Here is a 13299-nt window from a genome sequence, read left to right on the forward strand (position 1 = left end):
TTTCTGACCGGTACAGAGAGTGAGGCCAGGCCGGGCGGAAGGGTGGATTAAAATAATAATAATAGCAATAATAATAATAATAATGATAATAATCTTTGCATTTGATAGAGCGCCCCTTGTCGCGTTTTGCAGACATCTCTCACCTGCCGAGGAGGGTAACCGACCGGACCGGACTGCGCCTGGCAATAGCCCACGGTGTGCGACCGTCATGGAGCTGGGAGAGGGTCTGCCCGGCTTTATGGAGTCCTTCCGGGGAGCCGGCGAGGAGGTGCCAGGCGTGGCGGGAGCTGGTGAGGCGTCTCTCTCCCCCTGGGGACGAGAGCCCTATTTCACGCCCACACCGATGCCGAGCGCCCAGGGCTTGGCCGCGGCAACGGGCGGCGAGGCCGGGCGGAGCGCCGCGCCGGTCGCCGTGGCAGTCGGGGCCCGGCGGGGCGGCGAGGCCGGAGCGGGCGCTGTGCCAGTCAGCGCCCAGCGGGCAGGGAGACCGGCCAGAACCAGCAAGCATCAGTGCCTGGAGTGTGGCCGGCGTTTCACCCAGGCCTCCAGCCTGCTCCGGCATCGGCGTGTGCACACCGGAGAGCGACCCTTCACGTGCCAAGAGTGTGGCAAAGGCTTCATCCAGGCCTCAGATCTGGTCAAACACGGCCGTGTGCACTCGGGAGAGAGAGCATTCTGGTGCCCCCAGTGCGGCAAGAGTTTCCGGCAGCCAGAGACGCTGGCCAAACACCGCAAACTGGTGCACCGAGGGGAGGGGGCAGCAGGGAGCCTCTCTCTCCATCTCAATGTCCGTCAGGATCTCCTGGGCACATCATCTGGCTCCCACACCCAGTACATCACGGAAGGAGGCAACTATCTGACCCCAAAGGCCAGCCACTGGGACAAGCCTGGGCTGTGTTCACAGAGGGACAAACTGGGGGCCAGGGAGCAGGGCCCAGACCCCAGTCACTGGGCCAAGCAGCAAGTTTCTTCTGTCTTGGAGGAGCCAGGCACCAGACAAGACGTCTCTGGTCTCCGGGACTGGGTGAAGCAGGAAGAGTCTCCAATGGTGGCCGAGGAGGTACCAGGTCCCAGTGAGGCAGTCACAGGCTCATTTGGGCAGATCCCAGATCTGAAAGAGGAGGTCCCACATCTGAAAGAGGAGGTCCCACATCTGAAAGAGGAGGTCCCACATCTGAAAGAGGAGGTCCCACATCTGAAAGAGGAGGTCCCACATCTGAACGAGGAGGTCCCACATCTGAACGAGGAGGTTCCACATCTGAACGAGGAGGTTCCACATCTGAACGAGGAGGTTCCACATCTGAACGAGGAGGTCCCACATTTGAACGAGGAGGTCCCACATCTCAATGAGGAGGACCCTCACCTCAATGAGGAGGTCCCAGATCCCAGTGACTGGGGGAATCCGGTGAAGATTGAGCCAGAGTCTAATGAGAAGATCCCAGCTCCCAGTAACTGGGGGAATCCGCTAAAGGATGAACAAGTGACGGGGCAATTTTTTGGGATGCAATCTTCTGATTCTTTCATTACTGAAAGTCGGGGTTTGGAGCCACCAGGAATGTTGGACTTGGGCTGTGTGCCGAGAGCCGGTGTGAGAGGCCGAGAGAAAGTGGCCCTCAGCTCCCCGAGAGCTCGTGTCCCCAGCGAACGATGCCGCTTCCAGTGCCTGGAGTGTGGCCGGCGTTTCACCCAGGCCTCCAGCCTGCTCCGGCATCGGCGTGTGCACACTGGAGAACGCCCCTTCCCGTGCCAGGTGTGTGGCAAAGGCTTCATTCAGGGATCGGACCTTGTCAAACACAGCCGTGTGCACTCGAGGGAGAGAGCGTTCTGGTGCCCCCAGTGCGGCAAGAGGTTCCGGCAACCAGAGACGCTGGCCAAACACCGCAAACTGGTGCACCGGGGGGAGGATGTGAATAATGGGGAGTTCCCACCTCTTGAGGAGAGGAACCCACATCTCAATGAGGCGGACACAAATCCCAGTAACTGGGGGAATCCGCTGAGGGATGGGCAGTTTTTCGGAATGGAATCCACAGGTCCCTTCATTGCTGAGAGTCGGAGTTTGGAGCCACCGGGAATATTGGACGTGGGACAAGGCTCTGTGCTGGGCGCCGGCTGTGTGAGTGGCCGAGGGAAGATGGAGGAGGGTAAACAGCGGCAGAGAGAGGTGGGCGGAGGCCAGGACGGAGCTGAGGACACTCAGGCTGTGGGGTTGGAGCCGGGAAAGGCTGGCCTGACCGTTTCCGAGACAGCCTTCACTCAGGTGGAGCAGTGCAGTGAGGTGCTGCCCTGGGACCAGCGGGCAGAGACAGAGGCTGAGAGCCAGGCCGTGCCGAAGGCCAGGAGCAGGGGCCCAGTGTTCTGGTGCCCGCAATGCGGGGCAGACTTCAACTCCCTGCTGGGGCTGGTCAGGCACCAACGCCGGCATAGACACGAGACTGGCGTGTGCAAGAAACGCTTCCCACCACAGCGTAGCCACGGCGTTCAGGACACCCCCCCATTGCAGAGCTCCATGCCGCTCTCTTCCCGGCCCAATGACCGACAAAGGCGGCCGTCAAAGAGAGAGCACCGGTGCCTGGAGTGTGGCCGGCGTTTCACCCAGGCCTCCAGCCTGCTCCGGCATCGGCGTGTCCACACCGGAGAACGACCCTTCCCGTGCCAGGTGTGTGGCAAAGGCTTCATTCAGGGATCGGACCTGGTGAAACACAGCCGTGTGCACTCGGGGGAGAGAGCGTTTTGGTGCCCCCAGTGCGGCAAGAGATTCCGTCAGCCAGAGACGCTGGCCAAACACCGCAAACTGCTGCACAGGGGGGAGGGGGTAGCCGCTTCCCCCCAGGAACAGGCAGCTGGAAACCTCTCTCTCCCCCTCTCACTCCTGGCCAGCCTCAATCTCCCTCAGGATCTCCTGGGCACAGCTCGCGGCTCCGACGCCCAGTGCATCACGGGTGAAGGCAACAGTATGACCCCAAAGGTCAGCCACTGGAGCAATTCTGGGTTGTCTTCACTGAGGGACAGACTGGGATCCAGGGAGCAGGGTCCAGACCCCAGCCACTTGGCCAAGCAGCAAGTCTCTCCAGGCAGGGAGGAACCAGATACCAGCCAGGTCGTCTCTGGTCTCCAGGACTGGGTGAAGCAAGAAGAGTCTGCACTGGTGGGTGAGGATCTGCCAGGTCCCAGAGAGGGAATCCCAGCCTTACGTGGGCAGGTCCCGCATCTGAATGAGGAGGTCCCACATCTCATTGAGGAGATTCCTGATCTCAGTAACTGGACGAATCCGGTGAAGATTGAGCTAGAGACTAATGAGAAGATCCCAGATCCCAGTGACTGGGGGAGTCCACTGAGGGATGCACCAGTGACGGCGCAGTTTTTGGGTATGGAATCGACTGATTCCTTCGTTGCTGAGAGTCGGGATTTGGAGCCACCTGGAGTGTTGGACTCAGGAAAGGGCTGTGTATCAGGAGCTGGCCGTGTGAGAGGCCAAGAGAAGGTTGCCCTCAGGTCTCTCAGAATGCGTGTCCCCAGCGAGCCACGCCGCTTCCTGTGCCTGGAGTGTGGCCGTCGTTTCACCCAGGCCTCCAGCCTGCTCCGGCACCGGCGTGTGCATACCGGAGAGCGCCCCTTCCTGTGCCAAGTGTGTGGCAAAGGCTTCATCCAGGCCTCGGACCTGGTCAATCACAGCCGTGTGCACTCAGTAGAGAGAGCATTTTGGTGCTCTCAGTGCGGCAAGAGGTTCCGGCAGCCAGAGTTGCTGGCGAAACACAACAGACTGCTGCATCGGGGGGAGGGTGTGAGGAATGAGGAGGTCCCACATCTCGAGGAAAGGATCCCACATCTCAATGAGAAGATTCGAGGTCCCAGTGACTGGGAGAATCCGCTGAGGGTTGAACCAGTGATGGGGCAGTTTTTCGGGATGGGATCCACTGGTTCCTTCAATGCTAAGAATCGGGGTTTAGAGCCACCGGGAACGTTGGACTTGGGACAGGGCTACCTGCCAGGAGCCGGCCGTGTGAGAGCTCGAGAGAGGCTGGAGGATGGTAAACAGCAGCAGACAGAGGGAGGGAATGTGAGAGAGAAGGTGGAGGAGGATAAACAGTGGCAGAGAGAGGCGGTCGTAGGCCAGGTCGGAGCCAAGGACACTCAGGCTGTGGGGTTGGAGCCGGGAGAGGATGGCCTAATGGTTGCCGTGATGAAGACAGCCTGCACCCAGGTGCAGGAGCACGGTGAAGTGCTGCCCCAGCGCCAGAGGGCACAGACAGAGGCTGAGAGCCAGGCCGTGCCCATGGCCAGGAACAGATCCCCGGTGTTCTGGTGCTCGCATTGCGGGGCGGACTTTAACTGCCTGCTGGGGCTGGTCAGGCACCAACGGCGGCATAGACACGAGCCTGGCGTGTGCAGGAAACGCTTCACACCACCGTCACCCCAGGGAGACAGGGCCCCACCCCAAGACCCGTCCTGCATCCAGCCCCACTCATCATCCCGGGGGGAGCAGGCCCTGCCCCAACCAAGACCCGCCCACCACCGTCACTCAGTTTACAGTTTAGTAACGGCATTCCGGATACCACCCCACCACAGAGCTCCATGCCACTCGCGTCCAGGCCCAGTGTCCGGCAACGGCGGCCAACAAAAAGGGAACACCGGTGCCTGGAGTGTGGCCGGCGTTTCACCCAGGCCTCCAGCCTGCTCCGGCATCGGCGTGTGCACACTGGAGAGCGCCCCTTCTCATGCCAGGTGTGTGGCAAAGGTTTCATCCAAGCATCGGACCTGGTCAAACACAGCCGTGTGCACTCGGGGGAGCGGGCTTTCTGGTGCCCCCAGTGCGGCAAGAGTTTCCGGCAACCAGAGACGCTGGCCAAACACCGCAAACTGCTGCATCGAGGGGAAGGGGTGGCCGCTTCTCCCCAGAAGGGTGCAGGGGGGATCCTCTCTCTCCCTCTTGATCTCCCTCAGGATCTCCTGGGCACGTCGTCTGGCTCCCACACCCAGTACATCACAGAAGGAGGCAACTATCTGGCCCCAAAAGCCAGCCACTGGGGCAGCCCTGGGCCGTCTTCACTGTGGGAGAGTCTAGGAACCAGGGAGCAGGGCCCAGATCCCAGCCACTGGGCCAAGCAGCAAGTCTCCCCTGTCCGGGAGGATCCAGGCACCAGTCAGGATGTCACTGGTTGCAGGGATTGGGTGAAGCAGGAAGTGTGTCCAGTGGTGGGTGAGGAGGTGCAGGTTCTCAGTGAGGTTGTCAAAGGCTCACATGAGCAGGTCCCACATTTGGACGAAGAGGTCCCACATCTGACTGAGGAGGTCCCACATCTGACTGAGGAGGTTCCACATCTGACTGAGGAGGTTCCACATCTGACTGAGGAGGTCCCACATCTGACTGAGGAGGTCCCACATCTGACTGAGGAGGTCCCACATCTGACTGAGGAGGTCCCACATCTGACTGAGGAGGTCCCACATCTGACTGAGGAGGTCCCACATCTGACTGAGGAGGTCCCACATCTGACTGAGGCGGTCCCACGTCTGACTGAGGAGATCCCACATCTGACTGAGGAGATCCCACATCTGACTGAGGAGATCCCACATCTCAATGAGGAGATCCCACATCTCAATGAGGAGATCCCACATCTCAATGAGGAGATCCCCCATCTCAATGAAGAGATCCCGCATCTCAGTAACTGGACGAATCCGGTGAAGATTGAGCCAGAGACTAATGAGAAGATCCCAGATCCAGTGCCTGGGGAAATCCGCTGAGCGATGAACCAGTGACGGGGCAGTTTTTGGGTATGGAATCTACTGGTTCCTTCATTGCTGAGAGTCGGGGTTTGGAGCTACCAGGAAAGTTGGACTTGGGCTTGGTGACGGGGCCGGCAGTGTGAGAGGCCAAGTGGAGGTGGCCCTCAGGTCCCCAAGAGAGCGTGTCCCAAGCGAGCGACGCCGCTTCTTGTGCCTGGAGTGTGGCCGTCGTTTCACCCAGGCCTCCAGCCTGCTCCGGCACCGGCGTGTGCACACTGGAGAGCGCCCCTTTCTGTGCCAGGTTTGTGGCAAAGGCTTCATCCAGGCCTCGGACCTGGTCAAACACAGCCGTGTGCACTCAGGGGAGAGAGCGTTCTGGTGCCCCCAGTGTGGCAAGAGGTTCCGGCAGCCAGAGACGCTGGCCAAACACCGCAAACTACTGCACGGGTCGGAGGGTGAGAGGAATGGGGAGGTCCCACATCTCGAGGAGAGGATTCAAGGTCCCAATGACCGGGGGATTCCGCTGAGTGATAAGCCAGTGACAGGACAGTTTTTTGGGATGGAACCTACTGGTTCCTTCATTCCTGATAGTCGGTGTTTGGAACCATCAGGAATGTTGGACTTGGGACAAGGCTGTGTGATGGGAGCCGCCAGTTTGAGAGGCAGAGAGAAGGTGGAGGAGAGTAAACAGCGGCAGAGACAGGTGGGAGGAGACCAGGGCGTAGCCGAGGACCCTCATGCTGTGGGGTTGGAGTCGGGAGAAACTGGCCCTACTGTTGCCGTGACAGAGACGGCCTTCACCCGGGTGCAGCAGTGCGGGGAGGCACTGCCCCAGGTCCAGCAGGCAGAGACTGAGAGCCAGGCCGTGCCCAGGGCCAGTAGCAGGGCCCCGGTATTCTGGTGCCCGCATTGTGGGGCGGAGTTTAACTCCCTACTGGGGCTGGTTAGGCACCAACGCCGCCACAAACACGAAACTGCCATGTGCAAGAAACGCTTCCCACCACCGTCACCCCGGGGACAGCTTAGCCATGGCGTTCAAGACACAACCCCACCGCAGAGCTCCATGACGCTGGCTTCCAGGCCCAGTAACCGGCAACGGCGACCAACAAAAAGAGAACACCGATGCCTGGAGTGTGGCCGGCGTTTCACCCAGGCCTCCAGCCTGCTCCGGCACCGGCGTGTGCACACCGGAGAGCGCCCCTTCCCATGCCAGGTGTGTGGCAAAGGCTTCATCCAAGCGTCAGACCTGGTCAAACACAGCCGCGTGCACTCAGGGGAGAGAGCATTCTGGTGCCCCCAGTGCGGCAAGAGTTTCCGGCAGCCAGAGACGCTGGCCAAACACCGCAAACTGCTGCACCGGGGGCAGGGGTTGGCTGCTTCCCCCCAGCAGGGGGTAGCGGGGAAACTCTCGCTCCCCTTCTCACTCCCACCCCGCCTCAATCTCCCTCAGGATCTCCTTGGCACAGCACCCGGTTCCAAGGCGGTGTGGAGGAACCCAGACTTTGGGTTCAATGGCAGCCACAAAACAGTGTGGGTATGCGATGGGCAGAGACTGTTCCGGTGCCTGGTGTGTGGCAAACATCTCAGCTCTTCGTCCGCGCTCTCCCGACATCACCGAATCCACCGCGGAGACCAAGCATTAAAGTGCCCCGAGCGCAGTCTGGGCTGTCACCACCGGGTGGAACACCCCCTCGCCTCCCTTCGCCTAAGGCCTGGGACCAGAGCCAGCTACAGCCGCAGCACAGCCCTGGAGGCCCTCATCTCAGCCATTGGGCTAAGCAGCAAGTCTTTCCTGTCAGGGAGGAGACAGGCATCAGCCAGGATGTCTCTGGTCTCCGAGACTGGGTGAAGCAGGAACAGTGTCCAGTGGTGGGTGAGGAAATGCCGGGTCCCAGTAAGGGAGTCACAGGCCCACGTGGGCAGGTCCCACGTCTCAATGGGCAGGTCCCACATCTCAATGAGAAAGTCCCACATCTCAGCGTAGAGGTCCCATATCTTAATGAGAAGATTCCAAACCCTAGTGACTGGCGGCATCCACTGAGGGATGAACCAGTGACGGGGCAGTTTTTCGGGATGGAATCCATTGCTTCCTTCGATGCTGAGAGTCGGGGTTTGGGGCCACTGGGAATGTTCGACTTGGAACAGGGCTGTGTACCGGGAGCCAGTGGTGTGAGAGGCCGAGAGAAGGTGGTGGGTGGTAAACAGCGGCAGAAAGAGGGAGGGAATGTGATAGAGAAAGTGGAGGAGAGTATACAGCGGCAGACAGAGGTGGGTGGAGGCCAGGGCGGAGCCGAGGACACTCAGGCTGCGGGGTTGGAGCCAGGAGAGGCTGGCCTGACCGTTGCAGTGACAGAAACAGTCTTCACCCGGGTGCAGGAGCACAGTGAGGTGCTGCCCCAGGGCCAGGGGTCAGAGACAGAGGCTGAGAGCCAGTCTGTGCCCAAGGCCAGGAGCAGGATCCCGGTGTTCTGGTGCCCGCGATGTGGGGCGGACTTTAACTCCCTGCTGGGGCTGGTCAAGCACCAACGCCGGCACAGAAACGAGCCTGGTGTGTGCAGGAAACGCGTCCCACCACCGTTACCCCGGGGACAGCGTAGCCACAGCGTTCAGGACGCAACCCCACCACAGAGCTCCATGCCGCTCACATCCCGGCCCAGTGACCGGCAAAGGCGACCGACAAAGAGAGAACACCGGTGCCTGGAGTGTGGCCGGCGTTTCACCCAGGCCTCCAGCCTGCTCCGGCATCGGCGTGTGCACACCGGAGAGCGACCCTTCCCATGCCAGGTGTGTGGAAAAGGCTTCATCCAGGCCTCAGACCTCGTCAAACACAGCCGTGTGCACTCAGGGGAGAGAGCATTCTGGTGCCCCAGTGCGGCAAGAGTTTCCGGCAACCAGAGACGCTGGCCAAACACCGCAAATTGGTGCACCGAAGGGAGGGGGTGGCTGCTTCAGGGGCAGCAGGGAACCTCTCTCTCCATCTCAATCTCCCTCAGGATGTTCTCGGCACAGCACCCAGCTCCAACACTCGATACATCATGGAAGGAGGCAACTATCTGACCCCAAAGACCAGCCACTGGGGCAACCCTGGGCCATGTTCACAGAGGGACAGGCTGGGTGCCAGGGAGCAGGGCCCAGACCCCAGCCACTGGGCCAAGCAGCAAGTCTCCCCTGTCGTGGAGGAGCCAGGCACCAGCCAAGGCGTCTCTGGTCTCCGGGACTGGGTGAAGCAGGAAGAGTGTCCAGTGGTGGGTGAGGAGGTGCCAAGTCCCAGTGACGGAGTCACAGGCTCACATGGGCATGTCTCACATCTCAATGAGGAGGTCCCACATCTCAATGAGGAGGTCCCACATCTCAATGAGAAGATCCCACATTTCTATGAGGAGGTCCCACATCTCAATGAGGAGGTCCCACATCTCAATGAGGAGGTCCCACATCTCAATGAAGACGTCCCCCAACCCAATGAGGATGTCCCACATCTCAATGAGAAGATCCCAGGTCCCAGTGGCTGGGGAAATCCGCTGAGGAATGAACTAGTGACGGGGCAGTTTTTTGGGATAGAATCTACTGATTCCTTCATTGCTGAGAGTCAGGGTTTGGAGCCACCGGGAATGTTGGACTTGGGCTGTGTGACGGGAGCCGGCGGTGTGAGAGGCCGAGAAAAGGCAGCCCTCAACTCCCTGAGAGAGCGTGTCCCCAGCGAGCGACGCCGTTTCCTGTGCCTGGAGTGTGGCCGGCGTTTCACCCAGGCCTCCAGCCTGCTCCGGCATCGGCGTGTCCACACCGGAGAGAGACCCTTCACGTGCCAGGTTTGTGGCAAAGGCTTCATCCAGGCCTCGGACCTGGTGAAACACAGCCGTGTGCACTCGGGGGAGAGAGCGTTCTGGTGCCCCCAGTGCGGCAAGAGATTCCGGCAGCCAGAGACGCTGGCCAAACACCGCAAACTGGTGCACCGGAGCGAGGGGACGGCCACTTCCTCTCAGCCCCCAGCCTCTGGCCCGGCCCCCGGTCGCTATGCCCAGGTCGTGGTGGAGTGTAGTGATGCCCCCGCCCCTCGCCGGTTTCCCTGCCTGGTGTGTGGCCGGGAGCTGAACAGTTCGTCCAGCCTGCTCCGCCACCAACGTGTGTGTCCCTCTGGGCAAAGGCTTCATCTAGGCCTGTAGCGTAGAGGACGCGAGTGGACCTGGGCTCGATTTCTGGGTAGGGTGAAACCTTAGGCAAGTTTCCTTACTCCACACACACGCCTCTGTTTACATAGCAGTAAGCAGGAACCCGCTCATTAGTAGATTGGCAGATCGCTTTCCAGGAGTAATAATCATTTCAAAATAATAATAATAATAATAATAATTTGGTCACTCAATCCACAACTGTTTGTGGGACGTTACTGAGCTCAATTTGCTGCCTACCGCACTTTGCGCACAAAGCACACAGTCACTACACTTTCAAGTGTATTCCGTGAAGCGCTCGGAAGCACAGTTCACACGCCTTCGGACTGTGTGATCGACACAAGAAATAAAATGGTGGATATTTTGTTGTAACAAAAGAGCTCGCGTGTTGGCAAGTGTCCGTGTGTACTTCCTTCCTCGCCCCACGCTCTCTGCTCCCCGGCTCGTACAGCGTCTTGTAAACCCTCACCACGGCTTTTAACTTAACTCCCTTCACACAAGCCATCAGTGTTACCCAGTGTTGCACTGTCTCTCTGCCTCCGAGTCAAGGTGATGGGTCTTTGAGCTCACAGCAGTTTTATCTGTCAGCCAGGACATGAGGGGGAGAGAGAGAGAGAGAAAGACTGAGAGAGTGTAAGATGTTTGGATTGAGACAACCCACACAGTGGTGTAATAGACAGCCAGAGAGTTGGACAAACTAACCGAGCTCATCCTTCTAACTGAGACCATAGATACAGTTAAGTAGAAAGTACCCGATTCCACTGGAAAGAGGCATTGACCCTCGACGTCGACTCCCAACTATTCCAAAGTTACATCTTTTATGTATTTCTAACTCTGCCTCCCCTTTGTCACAGAGAATGGAGTTATAGCCCCCACCTTTCACAAGCGGCCAGTGACCTTGAGCAGAGCAAGACAAGTACCCAGGAACCGAACGAGGGAAAGTTATCAGGTCCTGAGCTCAGCGGGGGGGTCAAGCCAATATAGCTTTACTTTTGCTAACGCTAATTAGCACATGTACCCAGGAAACACAGAAGAGAAAAACTAAGGAAGGCTAATACTGATTATCACAACCCTCTTAGGGGTCCTAAACTAGTCATTAAAACAACAACGACGAGATTCCATTTATAGAGCGCCTTTCACGTCGGGAGGACGTCCCAAGGCGCTGGAAGTTGGGTCGGGACCCGAGCATTGGGGGGAAATGGTCAGGGTGAGGGGAGGGAAGGGAGGGAGCGAGGAGGGGTAGAGAGTCGAGAGGAGCTGAAGGCTGAAGGTCAAAGAGAAAGGTCTTGAGACCGGCCTTGAAGGAGGAAAGGGAGGAGGCGGCGAAGGTACTGGGGGATAGAGTTCCAGAGCCTCGGGGCTGAGAGGCTGAAGGCCCGGCCACCGATGGTAGGATGGTTGGGGCGGGGGACGTGGAGCAGACCGGAGCCAGGGTAGGGGGATAGTAGGTCGGAGAGGTGGGAGGGAGCGAGGCCGTGAATGGCCTTGTAGGTGAGGATAAGGATCTTGAATTCGATCCTCTGGGGGATGGGGAGCCAGTGGAGGCGAGCGAGGGCGAGGGTGGGAGTGATGTGGTCCCGGTGTCTGGTGCGGGACAGTACACGAGCTGCAGAGTTCTGAATGACCTGCAGTGTGGAGGGAGGGCCGGGAAGGCCGGCGAGGAGAGAGTTCCCATAGTCCAGCCTTGAGGTGATAAAGGCGTGGACCAGAGTTTCAGCAGCCGGAGCCTGCTGAGTGGAGGGAGCAGAGAGGTTGGTAGGGAGTTAGGAGGTCGCAGATGTAGCCTGGATGAGATGAATGCGGGGATGAGGGTTTCGGCGCCCTGCGGTGAGTGAGTGACAGTGGTGGAGTTGGGCAACGTTGCGGAGGTGGATAAAGGCCGAGCGGATCATGGCACCGATGTGGGAAATGAAGGACAGTTGATGGTCGTACAGGAAGCCTCAATCCATCCCCCATCTCTGTCCCATCCATGTAGTCACTCCACACACAGGCCATTCAGGTAAGGTATCTATCACTCTCATACTCGCACGTCTCTATCCCTCCTCCTCCCTCTCTAACTCTCCCTCTCACACCTGTCTTAACTCTCTCCCTCTCACACCTGTCCAAATCTCTCCGTCTGATTTTATATTTGAAAATATAATATTTGGTCGAACAATCAACTGAAAAAAAACACCAAGTACAACATCTTCCAGTCCATTCCTTTCCCCTCAATCCCAATAGAAAGTCTCCCGCTTTAGCTGCCAAATTACATCCACTGAGAGTGGAATCCTGTAGCTCAGTGGTTGGAGCACTTGCCCCACAAGCGAAAGGACCTGGGTTTGATTCCCAGTGGGGTGAAACATTCGCCGCGTTTGCTTACTCCACACATCTGTTTACCTGGCAGTAAGTCGGAACCCGGTTGTTGGTCGATTGGCGGGTATCTTTTCCGGCAGTAATAATTCCTTCAAAGTGATAATAATTTGGTCACTCAATCCACAACTGTTTGTGGGACAGAGACCAGGCCAGTTATACAGAGATCGGGCTGTTATACAGAGACTAGACTGTTATAAGGAGACCAGGCTTTTATGCGGAGACCAGGCTGTTATACAGAGACCAGGCTGTTATACAGAGACCAGGCTGTTATACAGAGACCAGGCTGTTATACAGAGACCAGGCTGTTATACGGAGACCAGGCTGTTATACAGAGACCAGGCTGTTATACGGAGACCAGGCTGTTATACGGAGACCAGGCTGTTATAAGAGACCAGGCTGTTATAAGAGACCAGGCTGTTATACGGAGACCAGGCTGTTATACGGAGACCAGGCTGTTAAACAGAGATCAGTTATAAAACTTGGGACCCACTCACAGGATTGTTCAATTCCAACTGAAGAGACGTTCGTCAGTCTTAATCAGCATCTTATCAAACAAAAACTCACTATTCGGAAAACAGTGATGTACACTCTCCATCAAAACAGAATCTACGAACAGCAGCAAAACACACAGGGTTTTTCAGATGCGCACAACGCACAATAGTATCGCTTACACGTGGAGGTGTTTCATCAATTTGATACTCACATATAGTCAATCGGACATGAAAATTGAGTATGGGTTCCCTGTTTGTGTACAGGGATTCACCGAAATTAATGGCAATCAATATTCTCACAAGTTATCAATTACAAAATCGATCAGCAGTTCCGGGCTTGTAGCAGATATACTCACCCGCAAGTGGCCAATACCATTCCTAGACCTTGTAACACAACAAAAAAAATACATTTGAACAGCGCCTTTCACGTCGGAAGGACGTCCCAAGGAATCCGATGATAGTGGCTCCCGCCCGAATTATGCCTCACTGGGCGGCTCCAACCCCTGGATCCCAACGATCCTGTTTTCCTGCCCAATCGGTTTTACTTACAGACTTGATGACGACCCCAAAGA

General features: G+C 57.8%; 2 protein-coding genes across 2 annotated transcripts; both read left to right on the plus strand.

Annotated features, from left to right (window-relative positions):
• Positions 1–208: 208 nt before the first annotated feature.
• LOC103189828 lies at positions 209–9947 on the plus strand. Its single transcript, XM_042344622.1, has 5 exons — positions 209–4483; positions 4567–5718; positions 5804–7569; positions 7743–8269; positions 8446–9947. The coding sequence occupies exons 1-5, from the start codon at positions 209–211 to the stop codon at positions 9879–9881; spliced, it is 9156 nt and encodes a 3051-aa protein (XP_042200556.1). The 3' UTR covers positions 9882–9947.
• Positions 4519–5871, plus strand: LOC121851133 (zinc finger protein 93-like). Its single transcript, XM_042344713.1, has one exon. It carries the CDS (start codon positions 4573–4575, stop codon positions 5737–5739), a length of 1167 nt encoding a protein of 388 aa, XP_042200647.1. The 5' UTR covers positions 4519–4572; the 3' UTR covers positions 5740–5871.
• Positions 9948–13299: the final 3352 nt, after the last annotated feature.

Source organism: Callorhinchus milii, unplaced genomic scaffold (assembly GCF_018977255.1).
Source record: "Callorhinchus milii isolate IMCB2004 unplaced genomic scaffold, IMCB_Cmil_1.0 Scaffold29, whole genome shotgun sequence".
Classification (NCBI taxonomy): domain Eukaryota; kingdom Metazoa; phylum Chordata; class Chondrichthyes; order Chimaeriformes; family Callorhinchidae; genus Callorhinchus; species Callorhinchus milii.